This window comes from Hylaeus volcanicus, chromosome 3, assembly GCF_026283585.1.
Source record: "Hylaeus volcanicus isolate JK05 chromosome 3, UHH_iyHylVolc1.0_haploid, whole genome shotgun sequence".
In the NCBI taxonomy this organism is placed as follows: domain Eukaryota; kingdom Metazoa; phylum Arthropoda; class Insecta; order Hymenoptera; family Colletidae; genus Hylaeus; species Hylaeus volcanicus.
The window spans coordinates 4,723,083-4,742,670 of record NC_071978.1 but is presented as its reverse complement, the minus strand read 5'-3'; the positions used below and the strand labels follow the sequence as shown (position 1 = coordinate 4,742,670).

At 40.0% G+C, this 19,588-nt stretch overlaps 4 protein-coding genes across 12 annotated transcripts in view; 1 reads left to right on the top strand and 3 right to left on the bottom strand.

The window, feature by feature from the left end:
* The window catches only part of LOC128874102 (heterogeneous nuclear ribonucleoprotein K), a 112,908-nt gene extending 96,535 nt beyond the window's left edge, over positions 1–16,373 (top strand). For 6 of the 7 annotated variants that reach the window (XM_054118434.1, XM_054118439.1, XM_054118436.1 and 3 more), the window contains 5 exons: positions 11,719–11,847; positions 12,017–12,458; positions 12,581–12,786; positions 12,878–13,047; positions 14,586–16,373. In XM_054118434.1, the coding sequence (XP_053974409.1) occupies positions 11,719–11,847; positions 12,017–12,458; positions 12,581–12,786; positions 12,878–13,047; positions 14,586–14,613 (975 nt within the window). In that variant the 3' untranslated portion in view covers positions 14,614–16,373. Of the gene's footprint in view, positions 1–4,749; positions 5,533–11,718; positions 11,848–12,016; positions 12,459–12,580; positions 12,787–12,877; positions 13,048–14,585 lie in introns of those variants that run through there. The other variant, XM_054118440.1, reaches the window with a different exon arrangement.
* Positions 589–4,120, bottom strand: LOC128874104 (cytochrome b5-like). The gene is made up of 2 exons (XM_054118442.1): positions 3,917–4,120; positions 589–1,277 (listed from the first exon to the last, which is right to left on the bottom strand). The coding sequence occupies exon 2, from the start codon at positions 1,239–1,241 to the stop codon at positions 846–848; it is 396 nt and encodes a 131-aa protein (XP_053974417.1). The 5' UTR covers positions 1,242–1,277; positions 3,917–4,120; the 3' UTR covers positions 589–845.
* Positions 7,160–9,538, bottom strand: LOC128874103 (cytochrome b5-like). Its single transcript, XM_054118441.1, has 3 exons — positions 9,406–9,538; positions 7,605–7,899; positions 7,160–7,477 (listed from the first exon to the last, which is right to left on the bottom strand). Exons 2-3 carry the CDS (start codon positions 7,882–7,884, stop codon positions 7,332–7,334), a joined length of 426 nt encoding a protein of 141 aa, XP_053974416.1. The 5' UTR covers positions 7,885–7,899; positions 9,406–9,538; the 3' UTR covers positions 7,160–7,331.
* Positions 15,150–19,588, bottom strand: part of LOC128874101 (alpha-1D adrenergic receptor) — a 44,657-nt gene continuing 40,218 nt past the window's right edge. For all 3 annotated transcript variants that reach the window (XM_054118431.1, XM_054118430.1, XM_054118432.1), the window contains one exon: positions 15,150–19,440. In XM_054118431.1, coding sequence (XP_053974406.1) covers positions 19,200–19,440 — 241 coding nt within the window. In that variant the 3' untranslated portion in view covers positions 15,150–19,199. The remainder of the gene's footprint in view (positions 19,441–19,588) is intronic.

Here is a 19,588-nt window from a genome sequence, read left to right as displayed (position 1 = left end):
ATTCTTCGGCTCGCTCCGACGCGATGAATTGATCTGTGCTTTTTCCTTCTGCGTTCAATGGCTACGCTACCGATACCCTTCTTTCTTTCCTTGGCCTCTCTATTTCATACTGAAATACACCAGAGGAACGTTAGCTCGAGTCAGAGACGGGGCAGAATTTTATTTGAATAATGCAGTCGATGTTGGCATTGTCAGGGGAACTCAGGAGAAATAGGTTTTTTCTTTAAAGATAGGAAATTTGAAATGGTAGCTAGAGACACATATTTTACCTAACATTGGCATTATTTTCTTGAAGAAGAGAACAGAGATTTCAGTATTTATTACAAGGTCATAGTGTGTTAGGTCAGTGTGAACTACATCATTCAAATTTTAAATCTTATTGAACAACTTTCAAGTAATATCTCTTACCTCCATGCAGTAGCTTGAGAATGTAACCTTTCCGCTTTGAGGATATTTTAATATGAATGTATGCACCACAAAGAAAATCGTAACACAGTTGAGCGTATCTATTACGTCTCTCCAGCTAGGTGAAGTGTCTGAAAAAGTATCTCAGGATTTACCAAACTCGTTGAAGGAAGAAACATCGACTCAGTGAATATTCAGTACATATATTTAACGCCCCTGTTGAGCAGAAACGACCGACACCTCGCGGTTGTACAGCTTATCAAAGAACACAGCAATCATTCCTACAAACATTCATCATACTCGCTATCACGCTTCCGGAAGCGCGAAGACGTTTCGGCTGGAAAGAACCAAGAGTAGAAGTCAATAATCGCAATTAGTCCTTGGGTTCGCACGCTCGATTATCATTCGACTTCTAACCACGAATCGCGTGTTTGCCGAAGCTATAAGAACACATAGTAGATGATAGCCAGGACGACGAGGCCCACAGCTATCATCGTGGTCTGGGACATCCCTTGTTCCTCTTTCTTCTCTGTTGATTTCGTGCTTATGCTGTTCGTCGTCCAGCCCTGTTTAGGCGTCTTATTGGTCCTCTCGGACTCGTGCAGCTCGCCCACCACGTACTTCTTCATCAAGTCGAACGCGTCTTGGGAATGGCCCACGTCGTCGAAGTCCTCGGAGCTATCCTTGCCCGCGTGATCCAGCAGGATCTCCTCGCCTCCAGGGTGCTCGTTCAGGAAGGTGGTGACGTTGTACACCTTGTCGTGGAGGATTATCAAGGCGTTATCCTTGGTGCATCCTGTGGTAGCCACCTGGCTCTTCGTGAATTGTTGGCTCATGCTTCAGCCGGGATTCTGGACGTCGCTGAATGAAACCTGGGGATACAGAATACGAATTAGTGGTTTGCTACGAATTCACACTTCTGGAGTTGGAGATGGAGACGATTGTTTCTTCCGGTACTGGAATTATTGCATAGTTTAGTGTTTATTATTTTGAGAGCTATTTATTGGGAAATTAGTTGACTCGTAACTTGTTGGTCTGAATGTGGAATGCGTATGTTTTTAGAGCAAGTAGTGGTAATTTTATACAAAGTTTGATTACATATTCCAACTTGCCAAACCATAGTGAATTTTCAGGTATGGAAAACATAACGATTTGCTTCAGAGGTTTCCGATGTGTATAATTATAACTTTTTGTAGTCTAACGTTTGAAAACAAGCAACATCGTGACAAAGTATAGTCCTTGGTCGTGAGTAGCATTCTTCTTTTTTTTTTTAAACATGCAAGGAAAAAACATCATCTTGGACGTGTAAACAGTCGTGTTACGCGTGGTCCTTGGACGACCAACGCGGATAAACTGCTATACGTTGATTCTGTTCGTCGGTCATTATTCGAATCAATGTTTTAAATAAAAATTAGAATTTGAATTGTGGAATTATATGTTTCATTGAATGAGAATTTAATGTCGGTTTTATTCATTATCAGTTCGAGTGCTATTTTTAACACAGGCAATAGCATCGAATCGCGGTCGTCTATCGATTATAATGTTAATTTTCTGTTCGTGGAGCGTTAAATCGATACTGAACGTTCTCTGGTCGTCTAGTTTCAACTTGTTTATTCGGTTAGTTACTAGTAGGTTCTCTATGACGAACAACCGATACGATACGCTTTTATCGTGTTTGCGTTTGTCGATGCGTATTATTTGTGTAGCTTAAGTTCGATGTATTTTAGACGATTTCTACTCGCGACGATAAACATTTCTCGGTTCCGGTTATATAAGAAATTGATTACTCGCCGTGCAGAAAAACGATGACAATGCTATATCGAGCCTGATAACGAGCCTGTTCGAAACAGTTTCTCGGTATCTTCGTTTCTGTTTGATCGAGCAAATCCTCAACATTGTCAACAAAAAACAGTATATGAAAAAATAATTTTTCTTTGATAATACAGAAAGTGTCTTAAATTAAAAGATATCGTAAACATCATCGACTGTATCGAAACATTTGTTTATTACTGTCCTATTTATCATGTTGTGCTGAATCAACTGGTATCGTATAAACGCCACAGTTATTATTAGGTTTTAATCACCAGAACGAACTGACCCACATTAGATATTATTCTGATTAAATGATCACTTTAAAGAAGAGTCGTCGGTTGTAGTTTCACGATTATGCAAGGAATAACGAGGAACTAGACTGTAATAAGGGTTTAATTATTGCTATAGACGCGCTATTTTTCGATGAATCATCTTTCCAGGAAAATCTTTAAGTCACGGAATCTTTTCTCCAGATACAGAAGCTAGAAGCGTAAACAAAACTGTGGAGTGGTACTCTGATTTGCAGCTTATGGTTGTTTAAATTATTAGAAGTGTATGGATTTGCAAAGCTATCGTTTAATTTCTGTTCTCTCGAGAAATAGTATGTGGCGTGTTATAAAACACGATGTAGCCAACGAATAACGCGATATATCCATCAAATGTAATTGCGCAAAGGTCGTCGAGATTACACACTCAATTGAACGATCTCTTCACTTTTTCAGCGTTAGTGGCGTAGCTATCATCCTAAGGAATTAGTTCAAAGTCAAATAACAGATTCTACACCAAGCCATACGGAAATTGTCAATTGACGATCACAATGAACGAATAAAAATTAGAATTTTTTTTTATAGAATCTTCAATAAAATATAAACGGGTGCGCAGTTTCCGAACAACTACAATTCTGTAATTAACGATAGTTCAATCTAATCAACCAATGCTTGGATATCCCTGAAGAGGTTCTCGAAAACGAAGAAAAATTTGTTGGACGACGGGTTCAATTAGCGATAGCTATTAATGATAACTCTAAGTGAAATAATCGCTATTTAAGGTGGAGTCGTCTTATCCTCGAGTGTTTATTTGCTTCGTTAATGTTCCCGTGACTCGTTTATAAACGTAGTTATGTAAGTTACTATTCCTCGCTGTCTTCCACGCGTGGGCACACCTCCATTCCGTTTCTTTCTGCGTTCAAGAATTTCGATAATGTCGACAAACCTGAGTCATCGACTGTGGCCGAAGATTGGCGGAGAAATAAGGCCATATAATTGCATTCCTGTAACTAATTCGTACTTTCCCCACTGCGATCTCATTAATCTTTACATCAGCCCACTCAACTTTGTTATACTTCATTTTCCACGAAACGAAGAACGTATACTTCACAAAAGAAGACAGCGGTACACTGGTAAACATCTTCAAGAACCTAGAAAACCTTGGAACCTTGGACCTTCCTCGAAAGATAAATATTTTCCAAGAATATCTATCTTCTACCAAAGAGAGTCACTCTTGGCATCCGAAGGACAGAATCCCTGAAAGACTCCGACGCCAGGCGCCGCTCAGGCGTCGTCGTTGGGCGTTCACGAGGCCAGGAATTATGCGCTACGTGTTTCACGAGGCCACACGGTCGACGCATATTACTCACTTCCTGCGGTCGAGTTCTATGGATGGAAACTCGCGACGATACGACGTTGCTTTGGGCACGTACCTTCTTGGCTTGCTTCTCGAAAACCCGTCGTTCTCGATAGGGTCGCTCGATTCTTTCGCTCCAATCGGGTTTCTCCGTGAGATGATCCACTGATCGAACGCGAACGGGGGAATCGTGAAATTCTATACGCGGCTAGATGCGTGAAACGGTTTCCTCGGGAAGCTGCACTGGCACAAACACTGCACGATCCGGCTCGGTTCCTACTAGCTTTATCCTTGCCCCCTCTAGATGCTGCCCCACCACGAGGCATGCTTATCATCCGAGGCTCCCATTCGTTCACGATCTCCAACGACGGGATGAGAACCGTCGAAGACCTCGAGGAATCTGTCGGGGAACCTCTGCTCGTGGAGCTGTTGATGGAATTGGACTTGCGTTGCCAGCCTGGTCGTAATAGTTGGACCCGCTGTTGTTTTGCCTCGTGGAATGATTGTTTTCTGTGGTAATTGTAGAGGTCGAAAGAAAGAGGTCGGTGAACCGATTTTAGAGACACCGTTTCAAGATCCAGGACGAGTTCGTCGAGCACTTGACCTGGTTCATTGTGCATGGTAGCCCGACGCAAGGGTGTTGTTGGTTTACGAATATTTTTTCGTGTAAAAGAGAATTAAATGAAGGTATTAGTTGATATTTGATGTGGATATTATTTAGACTTGGCTGTAGAACATTTGTTTTCCTTTGAGGGATGATTCAGCGTATTTAGGATTGATAAGTCAGTTTACGAATCATCTAATATCTCCTGCATCCCATGACCTAAAATAAAAATTGAGAGACGTTGGCAAATAGTGGAGACAATCTGATAGTAGCATATCGGTATCCGATAAGTTCATTTTCGAAATGTTGCTAAGTAAGCATAGTTTATTTTATGTAAACGTTACAACGCTTAGTTATGTTCTTCTTGTACAGATTGTATCAAAATATGTTCACATTCAAATGGAAAAGTATCTTAAACTTTACGTAATATAAATAGAGTTTTTATGCGACATTGGGTCCGAATCAATAGTTGGACATTCGCGTTAAATAAGGAATCCTTCTCCGTCTCCTCTCCCCTCCTGCCCGGCTATATTTACCCGAATATTTATTTTGAATACAGCGAACGTGTACACATTTTTCAGGTCGATCGATAGACTCAGCACTCACGTGACCATTCGAGGTTGCCCAAAATCCCCCTAAACGCTACCGTATCCTCCAGGAAATACCAATAAACGTGTGTATACATCGCGACGCGTTTTCGGTGTTCTTCGGCTCAAAATAGCCGCGTTATCACGGAAACGTACTTATTACCGGGCCGTCGTCTTATCGCCCTGGTTCATCCCCCGCGAGTTGTTTTGTTCCGACGAACCAATTTTTATCTCTGCCGCTTTTTCATCAAAATTTATGCTCGGTAATAAAGAAAATTTCGCTCGTAATCTCGCCGCGGATTAAGGTGCAATTTTTCGCTCCGCGGGTAAATACTTCTTTAACCGTTTAACGAGGGGATGCTCGCGGAATTTCGTAGCGCGCTTGCTCAAGGTGGTCTGGCGGTTTTTGCTGAAACCTGTGTTCTCGCTGTGATTCTCTTTTTACTGGAAAAAGCAAGTCGATCGAGGAGAGAAGTAAATCACATAAAACCTGGACTCGGGGTAACTTTCTACTTTTCTAATTACTGAAATAGGAATTAGGGCGTGTAGGGCTCCTTTAATGAGGTACTACTCGTGTTTTCGAACAACGTTTATACGAAGTGGTTATCTGGAATGTTTACTGCCAATTGTTTATTGTATATGGAATATTTAAACAAAATTGTTTCATTTATATGTATACACACTGGTGATATACTCTGTCCACGTAATTAAGTAGTCCATAATAAATACTATAGTATGCAAAATATTATATTATTCACAGAATGATAATTTTATTATTATTATTATTATTATTATTATTATATTTTTTTTTTTTTATGTAGTGAGATAACGATTATGTACAATGGCAAGGTTGGTACCTCTTTCCAGCACAATTTTCATTTGACGGTCGTATAATAGCATAGACTGTAGCGATATGAGTAAACACCAATTTCTGTTCGATAAGATCAGGAAGCGTCGAATACGCAGTTTACAGTGACTGGCAAAGAGTCATGGTGCTCAATGTGGCGGTTTATTATTCGTTTCTAAATCGAGGTACCGTGGTTAGAATTTCAGCAGTCGCGAGCTGCAAAAATTCTCTGCTTGTTCTTATGTTGAGTAACGGTTCCCTAGAAATTATGTTTTGTTAATTTACAACGTAATGGTTGCATAGGAATAACCGTTAGCTTGAAAAGTAGACGCTTAGTAATTGTAGCGTTCGATTATTTCGAGAAAAAATGACAGAAAATTGCAATACACTTCGTCAAGGTTTCGAAATCATATCTGGAAAAACAAGATAAAACCAGAGATTGAGAAAATGCGTAGTGCCTTAGTTTGAATAATTCAAATTTTTTTTAAACGGTGCTTTATCTATCGGTATCGTTATTTGAATTATGGAGAACCTCGTTTAGTGACAACTTTAAGGCCAGCCAAGTCAGACTGAATTCGAACGCTAAGTATTGATCGCGAGCGGTGCATCATCGCATGCGGACCTGCATCAGCCGCATGCAACTGCATTCAACGCGAACGCCATACCATGTACTATGTACCGTGACCTAAACCGATGTGAATGTAGCTTTATTATGCACCAGGGCGCTGACACCGTTCTCGTCGTGAACCCGATGATGGAAACCCAGGGCAAATAGGCTCTTTCATCGCATCTATTCGAAATGGCACGATACCTGTACAGACTGTCCACATTTTAAATTCTACAAATTATTTTTCTATCCTCTGATCTCGATTAGTTCCCATATCTCCTGATAAACGACGATAACATTCGAAAGTAAAGGACGATTAGAAATTGATTAATCGATGGGACAGAGAAAGGGTAGAGGTAAATGGCATCGTAAGCATTTTTATCAGGTTACTTTCGAGCTGTTTCGTCATTCGCGTGAGAACAAATGGGTAGCGAACCTGGTGAAACAGTTTCCACTGAAAAATATGTCAGTCACGGTGACGACAATTTCCCTCTTCGTGTGCTGTTGCTCGTGATATACATTCTCGGTTTTATTTATTCGATACTTCTTTCGAAAATAAGACGCATTCAGAATTCGGTGTTTCGTGAAATAAAGTATGCCTCGATTCAAAGTTCAGGTGAATGCGCTTGTCTCGAGGATTTATACCAGATAAGCAATCGCTGTGATCGATGCAATTATTTTCTTTAACTTTATAATTTAATCATTTAACAACAACATATTTACATTTCGTACTAAATATTTTACGTATTCGTCAGAGATGTTTCCGGTAAACACAGGGATTTTACGATTGTACATTTTCTAATTTGTAAATATTTAAAGAACATGGATGGGTCGAGTATTGTAGACTTATGACAAGAAAAAGTAATAGATTATGATGGCGTAAATGACGACGCCGGCTGCGACTATAGTTGTAGCATGGCCTGGCTCGTTTTCACTGTTTGTTGATTCAGTGTACTTCCAATTTTCGTCCTCTGCTGATGTTTCTTTTTCAACTGACAAACAAAAAATTTAGAAAACAGTTTAGAAATGTACAGAGCATGCCAGAATTATTTTCAACATCTACATGAAACGTTTATATAAAATGTTCACATGGTACGAATGTTTATTTATGCAACCTACCATCGGCGTCGGTTGATGCATACGACGGTTTCTCGTCAAATGTTCCAGTCATCGTGCCAATTTTATAAGTCTCCCTAAGTTGCACAGCCTCCGTAGTGTGTCCTATGTCATCGAAGCATACGGTGGCATCCTTTCCAGCCAGATTCAGCAACACCTCCTCGCCACCTGGATGCTCTTTAAAAAATTTCGTGATATCGTACACGCCGTTTTTGTACACGATCCATAGATCACTTTCGAAGTTGTGCTTCGACACCTCCTCCGCCGTGTAAACGTTCGACATCTTCCCTGATTTATTCTGAAAATCGATAGATTATTGCATCCATTAAGATTAATGTAAATTATTCAAGTAGAAATGTCAGTGAAGTATATTCGGACGGCTACTATGTGCCGAAAATCCCACTGTTGAGATAACTCGGGCAAGCTTTGAAAATAAATACGATTTATGGTATGTAGAAGCGCAGATTTGTACAGTGTACGCGAGTTGTTTTAATTTTATTTTCACATATTTGTGTTAGGATTAATGTTACAACAATTAATCACCTTAGGGCTTCTTATTTTATTGAAATGAAATGATTAATTGCTATGTAAGACGTGACGGAGTGAATGCGGAATCATTTCGATTAAAAATTGGACTATGAAGGCCAGACACGAGACACGAAATTCTAGGCGTGCTAGTTTCACAGAACCTATTCTAGCTTCGATCTCGATAAAATCTCGCGACACTCTTTGAAAGGGAAAACAGGTCTGTCGTGTATCGCGAAACATCTGACACCGTCAGAAGGCAAGTGGTTCTATCTTATATTCCTCTCTATCTCGAGTGAAAGCGGATTTCCCCCAAAGAGAAATTCTATTTGAATGATCGATGGCCGATAAAGCAAACATATTTATAGATTATTGGATTCGTGACGTTTCCCCTATGAATGATAAATAAAAAATTATTTATCCTTAATAGAATACTCATCTCCGTGTTTCTGTTACATTATAAAGTTTATTCGACCGCAGGTATTTTAAACACAATGATATCTCGCGTTAGCCACGAGAGATTTTAGAGAATAAATTGTTGCGTCGCCAGAATTCACTCGATTTTACTTTTCACTCGAGGAAAGAGGCAGAAGATATGGCGAAGAAGCTAACGCTGTGTCATCGTGACCGTAGCATTTCTCGATTGAAATTCCAAACGATCACGAAACGTCGGGTCTAGTTTCGTTTTACGTACTTGCTTCCGTGAGAAATTCTATTTTATTTATATGAACTGCTGCCTCTCGAAGACTGTCAAATCAGCAACGAGTACGTTTCAATGTAATTTAATAGTATTTTTAAAATAGAAGAAGATACATTCTAGTATTAGTATGCAATTTCATCTAAAAGAACAAATATTAAACTATATTTTCTGTATCAGTGTTTTTCGTACTTTTTCGATTAATGGAATCTACCGTCTCGCACTTTTTGTGTTGCTTTTCGTATGACTATGTATATACTTCTTCTTTCTATATTTTTATTTCATATATTATCTAATTTTATCACTTCGTTTATTGACGAATGAAGCCGGACTGTATTTAACACGTTATTGGACTTCGTCGAGGTCAGTAAAAGTTATCTACAGAATAGAATAATTTATAATATAAAAGTATCCTCTGCTCACTATTTTAGAATTCTTATGAAATAGCGAACAAGAGCTATATATAATACTTAACAAATCCTATTATAAAGTTATACAAATTAATCATGGTCTCACAACTCTGTAATTATATAACTTGCAACATATATTTCTCAATATGTATAATTTTCTTTCAACGCTTACCTTAAATTCTCGCTTGACGGGTTCTCGAGTCGAAGCTTAGAACAGACTGAGGAAGTAACTCTTTTCATACCTCTGAATAACGATTTCATGAAAATGCATGGATCAAGGTTCGTGTATACGACAAACGATCATTAACATAGAAATGTTGTATGTCGACTCATGGAATAGTACATATCGAGATTAACGATTACTTCTTTTCCAATGAAATTATAATAAACTGAAATGCCAACAATCGTCTCAGGAGCCTACGACCGATTAATATTCAAAGAAACGAATTATCCATCCTCTCGACATAAACTTAATTAAGTACCAAAAAAAGAAGTTTATCATAGTTCTCTGCATTTTCGCAAGCTCCTCGAGGATAAGTGAATATTCATAACACTGACATTGTATTTCACATTCGAGCCGTGTAAATATTTGACCCGAACGAAGATAAAGCGTTTGCTTAATAATATCCATATTTGCATGTTATGTACATCTCTTTTTAACGTCAGTTCATCGCAGGTATCCGTGTTTATAGTTGCAGAAACTCGCTTGCAAATGTGAACATCGTCCGATGCGCTTATAAAAAATGTATATTATTTAAGATACTCGATTTGGAACGCAACACAGTGTCAATTAAACGATGATCGTTTTTCAGCTAATAAAATCGATTACAACTCAAGAATGATACAATTGAGTTTACTATGTTAGTATACAAAATTACTAAAATTAATTATAAAAAGTTGTAATTATTCCTTTCAAGAAAATCTTCTTTTTAATATATGTTTTTCTTATTGTGGAATTAAACGATCTTTTCTTATTTCTTATCTTTATAGCAAAAAATACGAAAATGTGTGGGGTCTGTGGAGACCCCAGAGGGTTCCTCGTGGTTGAACTTAAACATCGAGTCTACAGATCATGAAACTCCACTCGTTGGGGAAACTCGTCCAACTTTTTCTCAACTTTTCGATCGACGTCCTTCATAGTTCGTGTTGAGATATCAACCCTTCCGCAATCTCACGAGTGCTTCTCCAGTTCGAAATACTTTCGATCGGATGGTAACTCAAACTTCCCGTCGCGACTCCGCGGGGAGTTCTCTGTACAAGAGGAAGCTTTTATCCTCGTCTCTTCCAAGATCCGTTAATTAATTATCAAACTATAGGCGGTCGATGTTGTCTCGACAAAGCGGGAGGCGGACGCCACTGTCGATTGCCGATCGTAATCGAGTTTCAGCGGATGGGTGGCACAATAATATGTTTGCCAGCGAAACTAATCTCTGGGTATCGATTTGAGTAGCTTGGAATTAATTTTAACGTTGCTATTTCAATTCCATTAGGTGACGTTAGTAACGACCGTTGAATTATTAAGTTAAATAACCATTTCTGTGGGATTTATAAATATAACATTCAAGTGTCTGTCTCCTTTTTAGCGATCCGAGGCAATTAGTATTCTCGGACTGTATTTTTGTAATTTTTATTAGACAAACGTCGCCATAAACGATCGACTAAAACCTAGAGAAGTTGCACAAACTCGACGGTATAAAACATATCATTAGGCTGACGACAAGGGTGCGCATTATCTTTACATCTCCACCCACCCTATATCAGCCCTTGCCCTGCCTTGCCTCGATTTTTCCCCTTATCGTCTGCGAATAATTATACTAATATCACAGAAAAAACATTGGCACGCGACGTTCCAAGGTTCGTCTCGACTTTCATTTCTTCAAGAAAAATAATAAAATACAGCCAGGTGATATTTTTATTTTGAAATTCAAAGGAATAGTTTAAGAACTTAGTATTATTGCCACGCTTTCATAATTCTATTACGGAACTCTAGGATCGCAATCACTCTCCCGATAAATTACAATAATATTCATTATGGTCGTTACTCTTGCGAAAGAACAAGAGCACATGGTGGCAGGCAAGAGAGGGTTGGAGAGATTAAAGGTGACCGAATGGCCAGGTTCGCCGCTTTTAACCCGACCCGTGTCTCTCGAAAGCACAATCTCGAGGGTGGTTGGCTGTTAACCAACTTGTAGCACGCGATACTCCCATTGGCGCCTAAGAATTGCTTAGGCGTCGAGTTATCGAACCGAGAAACGCAACGGGCAGCGATCGCGCGACGGTAGTTTCACTTTCTTTGCTGCTCGCCCCTCTCATATCCGCGATAATGACGCAGGAGACGCTGAAACGAAGCCCCGTTTAAAGATGGACACGTTATTTTATCTGAAAAAAGAAAACTTGATGCATTTGGTTAATGATAATTTATTTCTTGTATAATAATAATGCGTAATATTTATGATCCTTCAACCATGTTTTATTTTTGTTGCAGAAAACTGGAGCAAGGATCAAGATCTACTCGCACTGCTGCCCCCACAGCACGGATCGGCTGATCAGCATCTGTGGGAAACCCAACACGTGCATCGAGTGCATTCGCGAGCTGATCGCCACCATTAAGACTGTGAGTACATGAAGATTATATATAGAACGGTTGAACGTTCATTTACAAGAAGTAAAATCACAGAAGTGAAGTACAGAAGCCAAAGAGCCGCCAAGTTTCCATCTGGAAATCCTTCTTTTCCTCTATAGCTCGATAGCAAATTTCAAAAGAGACTTTCTCTCTGTTTCAGTCGCCGTTGAAGGGCGTGAACAACCCCTACGATCCGCACAACTTCGACGACTTCTACGCTGAAGACTACGGCGGCTATGGAAGCGGCGAGGGAGGTCAGGGCAAAGGAGGTGGCTTTGGCGGAGGGCCGGGAGGCCGAGGAGGCGGTGGAGGCGGTGGCGGTGGTCGCGGTGGCGGAGGAATGATACCAAGACGCGATCCTCGCAGTGACAACCGACCTTTCCCTATACCGCCAAGTGGATGCCTTCGAGGTGAGGGTGGTGGAGGCGGCGGAGGTGGTGGCGGTGGTGGTATGTCCGGTGGACCACCCAATCGCGGCTACGGAGGCAATCGTGGCAGCGGAGGAGGCGGAGGTGGCGGCTACGAGGGTGGTCGAGGCGGAGGATACGGAGGCAACAGGGGTGGACCTGGAGGACCACCGTACGGGGGTGGAAATTACAATGGTGAGGAGTTGGTTAATGATAATTTTGAAAAATAAAAATTAGAAAAATTATCCCTTCGTTTCTTTCATAATTAAGGCTCTATTGTATCATCCATCATCACACGATTGTTACATTTTCCGCAGGCGATGGATGGGGTATGCAAGGAGGCGGTGGAGGTGGTGGTGGAGGCGGAGGAGCGCCGAATGGTTTGGGTGGCGGAGGCGGCGGCGGCGGCGGTGGAAACAACTCTGGAATGAGTGGTCCACCCATGGGTGGCGGTAACAATCAAGGAAACCAGGGCAACATGGGTGGAAACAAGACCAGCACTCAAGTCACCATTCCTAAAGACGTAAGTAGATCTTTAATGAAAACAGTATCATCGGTGAATATTTTGCTGAATGTTCCAAGTTGCTAACTTTCGATGTGTCTTCTGTTGACAGCTTGCTGGAGCCATTATCGGCAAGGGAGGCGCCAGAATCCGTAAAATCAGATCAGACAGTGGCGCTGGTATCACTATAGATGAGCCGTTGCCCGGAAGCAACGATCGCATCATCACCATTTCCGGGATGCCCAGTCAGATACAAATGGCCCAGTACCTGCTGCAGCAGAGGTAATTGGTTGCACCGTTACATTACTATTTTTTTAGTCACATTTTCAATCCAACTGCATATTTATACTCTCTTTGCTCATCCATTTTAACGACGAACTCTAACGACAGGAAGGTCATTTAGTGAATAGGACGTAAGCGCAATTCATAATTAACAATTAACATTTAAATCGTGTTTTCATGTAGCCTGTGCTCGTATCGCTTTATATTCGAATATGTAACCGCTTTCGTTTACCTTTGTATTTAAAAGCGTAATTGTATTACAAAACTTCTGTGAGACATTTAATCCTTCCTTTGTATTGTAATTGCGTTTTTTGGAAAGTATGATTTCCTCGTGTGGAATGTTTAACAAATCGTGCGCAAATTTGTATGGAAAATATTAACGTGAATTGTAACACACGAATGGAAGTGTATTTACTCGTCTTCGAAACAGCAAAACAAATTCACTTTTATTAGTTAGATAGATCGATCGCATACGGACCAAATAAAATGTATCAAATACTTTTAGTACCATAGCCTAGATACATTAACATTGCCAGTCGTACGCCATACCACGCCGATACCACAATTAACATCCGCTTATCACCACTAGCGATATTAACAAGCGCCCTGCTCTCAAGTTCACGTCAGCCAAGCAACTAATTCCGCTTCACGTATCGTTGCATCGTGTTCGTCTCATCCCGCACGAGGAACTAACAAAAATTAACCAAAAGAAGGAGGGTAGAGAGGGAGAGAGAGAGAGAGAGACAGAGTGAGTGAGGAGGTTGTGACTCTCGAGGGAGGTGGAGGAAAAAAAAAAAGAAAATGGAAGGTGGACCGTGAGACGAATGGAAACGCTATAGAGAACGTGTCCATGAAGGTCTGCTAGACTCAACTTAATGGGGGACTAATCGAGTGCCGTTGTATGGAAGACTAGTGATTTTGTTGTTCTACTTTCGATGTAACAAGGAATCACTAATCATCCTACGAAGGCACTCGCGATCGTCGGCTTCCGAGATCTGCTTTTGGAACTAACATCAACCCCGCTGAGGCTCCATTTTGTTCGTGGAATACGTGCGACCCGATCTTCGCGCTATAACGAAGTGATACCCTGTTCTGTCGCTTGGGAATCTATTGTGTATGTACACTGTACGTAGAAACTAGCGTAGTCTGGGCTGTGGTAGATTAGCGGTTACCATGTATGCGATATTAATCAGTAAGAAGCATCCTATTCCTAAGGATGCTATAGGATTACATGAATCCTGTGAACCTTGTATGTTAGCTTGATCGTTGTTACTCTTATGTATGTCTCTGCGTATGAGAGTTGCGTATTGGAGTATGCGGGAAGATGAGGTCACACTATACTGTGAATTTACTATTTAATATGGACCTCTTAGCTATAGTTTAGTTTATATTTTTATATAATAGTACGATAAAACGGTTAAACTTGAGGCTAGGCGTTGGATTGCTTGAATTGACCAAAGCGCTATTAAATTAGTACATTACACAATTGCGATATCAGATGGATCTAATTAGATATGATTATGTTTCCTCTGTTGCAGCGTGCACGAGAATGCAGACCATTATTAGGACGTGGTGAAGGAAGCATTCGGGGGGAGCCAAAGATGCGTTTGTAATTTTTTTAGGGATACTTCGCAAACGGGCAAGCATATTCACGCAAGAAGTGGAAACTGGAAACATAATAAACCTACGGACATCATCCGTACAAAGGAAAACCATACGCACGGAAACACACAGGTTTCTTCTTGTGCGTTGCCAGACGAACAAAGCCTCTCTCAGGAAGTAAAACTCGATCAGCCGGACTCGACAAGGAGAGAATCATAATTTCGATTCGATGGATCTGCCTACAATGAAAAAAAATAATCAGTTCTACGCCTGCCTCTTTCAAGAACCAGAAATCCAGGAACGTAAGCGACATTTTTTCTCGTCTAAGAAAGGCCAAAGAAAAAAGCATTGTTCCCGTACGCTGAAAAATCGTTCTCGCGTACGCGTTTCATTCCCCCCCTTCCCTATTTTATTTTTTAATCGTTTTGTGACGCATAACTTTTGTCGACGTCTCCGGACGAGCTTTGATAATCATTTTTTCCGTTTACTTCCCCCACGTGTTTTTTTTTCTTTTTTCTTTTAATACTATTGCAATCGGAGGATTCGAGGCGACTGAATCGCGCGCACGCGGTTCATCGCAATATCGAATTTTAAAGCGCACACATTATTGTCTACTTTTCCCTTCGCCTGCTCGCTACGGAAACCCAACGGTGGCTAAATAATATCGTAACAGTAAAAAGCTTATGGCATAGGTCATGTCGTTCTTACGAAGGGTATCTACTCGTGCATTTTGTATTTCACACAAGTACTTCCGTTTCATTATATTTTGGATCCTGTCGAGGAGTCCGACACCTGAAAATAAACATTTATAATTAACATAAATGAAGCGCAATACTTGGAAACTAAATTTATGCTGGATATCTTCCCGTGTGAATTTAATTTCCATCTATTATGATTTGGTAATATAATACCAGGCGTATTTATTTTCAAATGATGGGCTACTGAAGAGGCTCCGAAATATGGAGAAACGGAACGTCGAATCATTTGAATATTCTCGATCTACTAACACAATACGAAACACAGTAATTTTTCTTATTAAAGAATTTGGTAAATAAGTAGCATCCGCAATTCAAAAATTCTTTTGGTCGAGGAACCACCCTTCCGAGGTATCTCGTACCTACCGATAATAGCCACTGAAGTAATAGTTTCTTGTAGCGAAAGGGTTGGAGGCCGATACGCTAAGAATCAGTGGAAAATTTAGCGGTAAGATCAAAGGAAGGAACGGTTAACCGAGAGAAACAGAGAGTGGAGAAAGACAAAGAAACGTAGCGGGACAGAATTATTCTAGTACGCGGAATAAATTTTGTATATACATATAAAGAAAGAAAAAAAAACGAAAAGCTGCTACAAAAAAAAACACAGAAAAAAGGAGCCACTAACAGATATCCATTTTCTTTCCTTAATCGTCACGTACCCACGTTTCTGCTGTTGCATCATGATTATTATTATTATTATTATTATTATTATTATTATTATTATTATTATTACTGTACGATTATGAATAAGAATAATTTTGCATTAATTATATTTCACTCCTTCCCCCAAATCTCTTGTACTAATGATACCCTCATTCGTAGATCGAGCGCGTAACGGGCGTTCTTAACTTTACGCGGTATAATTGTTAAGTGTCTAGGATTATGTAAGAAAGCGTGTATAAGCGATACGAAAGGGGCACCATCGGGATAACGAATCGCGGTGTGGTGAAATAAAAAAAAAAAAGAAAAGGGAGAAGAAAAAAATAGTAGAAAACGGAATCATTTGCAACGAAGTCTGATAATGTGTTTAGAACGTATAGATACACGTTTAAGAAGCTACTGGAATGTTAAACTTTAAGAACAATGAACGAATGCATGCAGCGTACGAAGCAGCGATGGGCAAAATTCGATTCGTATAATATGCACAGCAATACCGTTTCGAAACTAATCCTTTGATGGAAGTTAAATGTTTATTCGTTCATCTTAAGTATTTAATAATACCGAAGATCAAATTTTTTTTATTTGTAACGAATAAACTTCTACCTATTTGAAATCTGTATTTAGATGAGAATTCTGCTTATCTCTGGTACAAAGTCCATTTGTATTTGACGAACGACGATAAAGAAGCACGAAGGGTAGTACAACCTTCGTTGACGCGATTACACAAGGATGTCCTTATTCAGTGTTATTAAAGTTTAACGTATCGAACATCGAATACCGGGTGTCAAAGGCTTGAAAAGGAACACCTCGATGTGCTCGTAACTTGAGATGCTAAAATAGTACGCATACTTTATGTTACCTTCGTAGAAACAACCCCATCGCGAAATTAATTTCGACTACTGTTCTCCCTGAGACACTTACGTTTTAGGCTACATAAGCATTAAAAATTCTTGATAACAATTACAATTAAAAATGTACATTTTGGTGTTACTTTTCTGGTGGTTGCACGTCGAAGCGCGGATTCTTGAAATAGCCGCAGAAGAAGTCGAAAAGCCGACCTAAAGTTCGATCGAACTCGTCCTCTTTCCTTTCCTCGAGACCAACGCCGTATGCCCCGAGGAAAACTCGCAAGTACCCCCTACCTCTCTCTCCTCCATCCTCCTCAACGGTACAGTCCCGATATACGGCAACAATAAGTAGGAACAAACAAATATGGAAACCAGTCAGAGAAACCATCCTCCCTCCTCGTCGGGGTGAGACTTCAACGGGCATTTCTTTTTTTTTTAACGCATCTCAATCGACAGGTGGTTCACCGAATCAGTCCCCTCTCTCCTAGGTTTAAAGATCCCAAACCCCTCCTCCCACTCTTCTCGACGAGCCATCCCAAACCCTCCAGAGATTTTGTGTTTCTCCGTCGACAATCGCGAGTGCGAAAATCAAAAATGGAAATTTACGTCCAGCGTGCATTTTCGTTCGACTCTCGACGAGCAATTTGTACCGTCTAGCTGCGGCTGGGCGATTGGGATAATTTTCTTTTTTTTTTTAATCGTTTCTCTGTCGATGTTAATGTATATTTTTAATAAAGCGAAATTTTTGACTTAGCGTTGCTGTGAAAATTATTGGAAGCTCACGAGGATTTGAGTATACAGCATGGTGGTGTTTCGTTGTTCCTTTAATTTGCATCAATTTCTATAAAATACCTGTACACTACATTTATGACTTGAAAGGAATACCTAAAAATTAAGTACTTCGTTTCTCTGTAAGTACGCAAAATATTTGAATTCGTAGCGAGAATTTAATACAGAGTATAGAAAGTTTTGTATACGCGTATCGAACGTCTCAGAGGGTCAATTTTTGATTAGAAAATTAATTATTCAAATTTTTCCAATCGCCTTGCCCCGCCAATTCGCACGATAAATATTACACATGGAACAGGCGAAACATACATACAAAATGCGTGAGAGAGAATTAGGTGCGTTTTTGTGTGAGTGTGCGTCGGAGATAGGAAACTCTTCTCCCATAGGGGGGAAGAAAATGGAAAGCTTGTAATCGTGATCCGTGAAGGGTCGAACGAGGGAGAGAGAGTGTGAGAAAGTGTACAAGTAACATGAAAATATATGGGTGAAAGAGAGGGAGAGAGAAGAGAGAGCCATAAACTCGCTCGTATCACGATGTGTGTACTATATAAGATATACAGTTTACAATTATTTGTAATGGATACTTTTTATTTGTCAAATAAAAGTTAGTACAAATGAAGCTGAAGTGGATATGCTTGTTCCCCTTTATACATCTTATCAATTTTTTATTTTCAAGTGGTAAGTTATTTCTGGATTCTTTTGAAATATATTATCGTCGCTGATTAATAACATATCATCTTAGTATGTTTCCAAGTTGTATAAAGTTACAAGTTTGAAAGAAAGGACATTATGAAAATCTAAGAGTATTCATAATCCGTTCAATGATCAGTCAGTGGATACACGAAGTCGGTAATTAAAGTAATATTTTATTGAAATAATTTTTTACAATTCTTCTACGAGGTACAGTTTAACTTAGGAGATATCTTTGGTTCAATAAGAGACGCATTGACCAATTTCTCCGCAGTTTCCAGAGGATCGTCTTCGTCCTCGATAAAGTAATACGTATTTTTATCACATCCAGATATATTCTTCATACTTCGGGGTTACACAGTTCTTCGCTGGTTTTCTACCACAATTGAGCATTAAGACACAGGGGGAGAGTTGTTCAACACTTATTAAACAAATGGATACGCCTAGTTGCACTTGAACATTTCATCAATCTTACGATGAAATACCCAAAGTAAATTCAATTTTAATGATCTATTCGACTTTTAACATAAATTTAATTATATACATCTCTCCAAGATATCCAACAACTATCGATACAATTCAATATCAAACATCTGCTCTACGTCAGCGTTCGTCATTTAACTTCTACTTAATTAACTGGCAGTCCTCATTTTTATATAAATTAATCCCTAGCAGATCTATTATTCAAATCATCGAAAGAATCTTGACAACCTGAAGTCTCTATTTATTTAAAATTTCGTCTATCATAAAGAACAGTGGGCGTTTCATTTGGGTATTTCATCATTCGACGAGTTCACACCCGTTGCACTCAACAATTCTGATCGTGTTCATGCTGATGGAAGGTGTCACGGTATAGCGAGCTGGGCGTGCGATGCATCATCGTCACGTACGAGCTTCCTGACGCCGGTGTCGCCGTCGGATTCGGCGTTGGCGTCAACAACGGCGTACCCTGAAGACTAATGGCCAGAGGAAGGGCGGTTGGGGTGCAGAGGCTCATCGCGTTACGTCCACCCTCGGTCACCGAGCGGTATCTCGGTGGTCTGGCAAACCTGGAATACGTTCTACTTGCAGGAACTCGCATTATCATCGCATAATAGCGTTGTCAGGGGTCCCTTCGTGTTCTCTGGGTCGGAGATTGACTAAACTAAACTAGGAATTCACAAAGCGAAGCCAAGAGATATGAAGAAGGATCATCGC

What these genes read in the sequence shown, in the direction of transcription:
- LOC128874104 (XM_054118442.1), bottom strand. Translation starts at nt 1,241, where the DNA reads ATGAGCCAACAATTCACGAAGAGCCAGGTGGCTACCACAGGATGCACC.
- LOC128874103 (XM_054118441.1), bottom strand. Translation starts at nt 7,884, where the DNA reads ATGTCGAACGTTTACACGGCGGAGGAGGTGTCGAAGCACAACTTCGAA. An exon ending in TGCATCAACCGACGCCGATG is followed by an intron (nt 7,478 to 7,604) that starts GTAGGTTGCATA and finishes TTTGTTTGTCAG; the next exon opens with TTGAAAAAGAAACATCAGCA.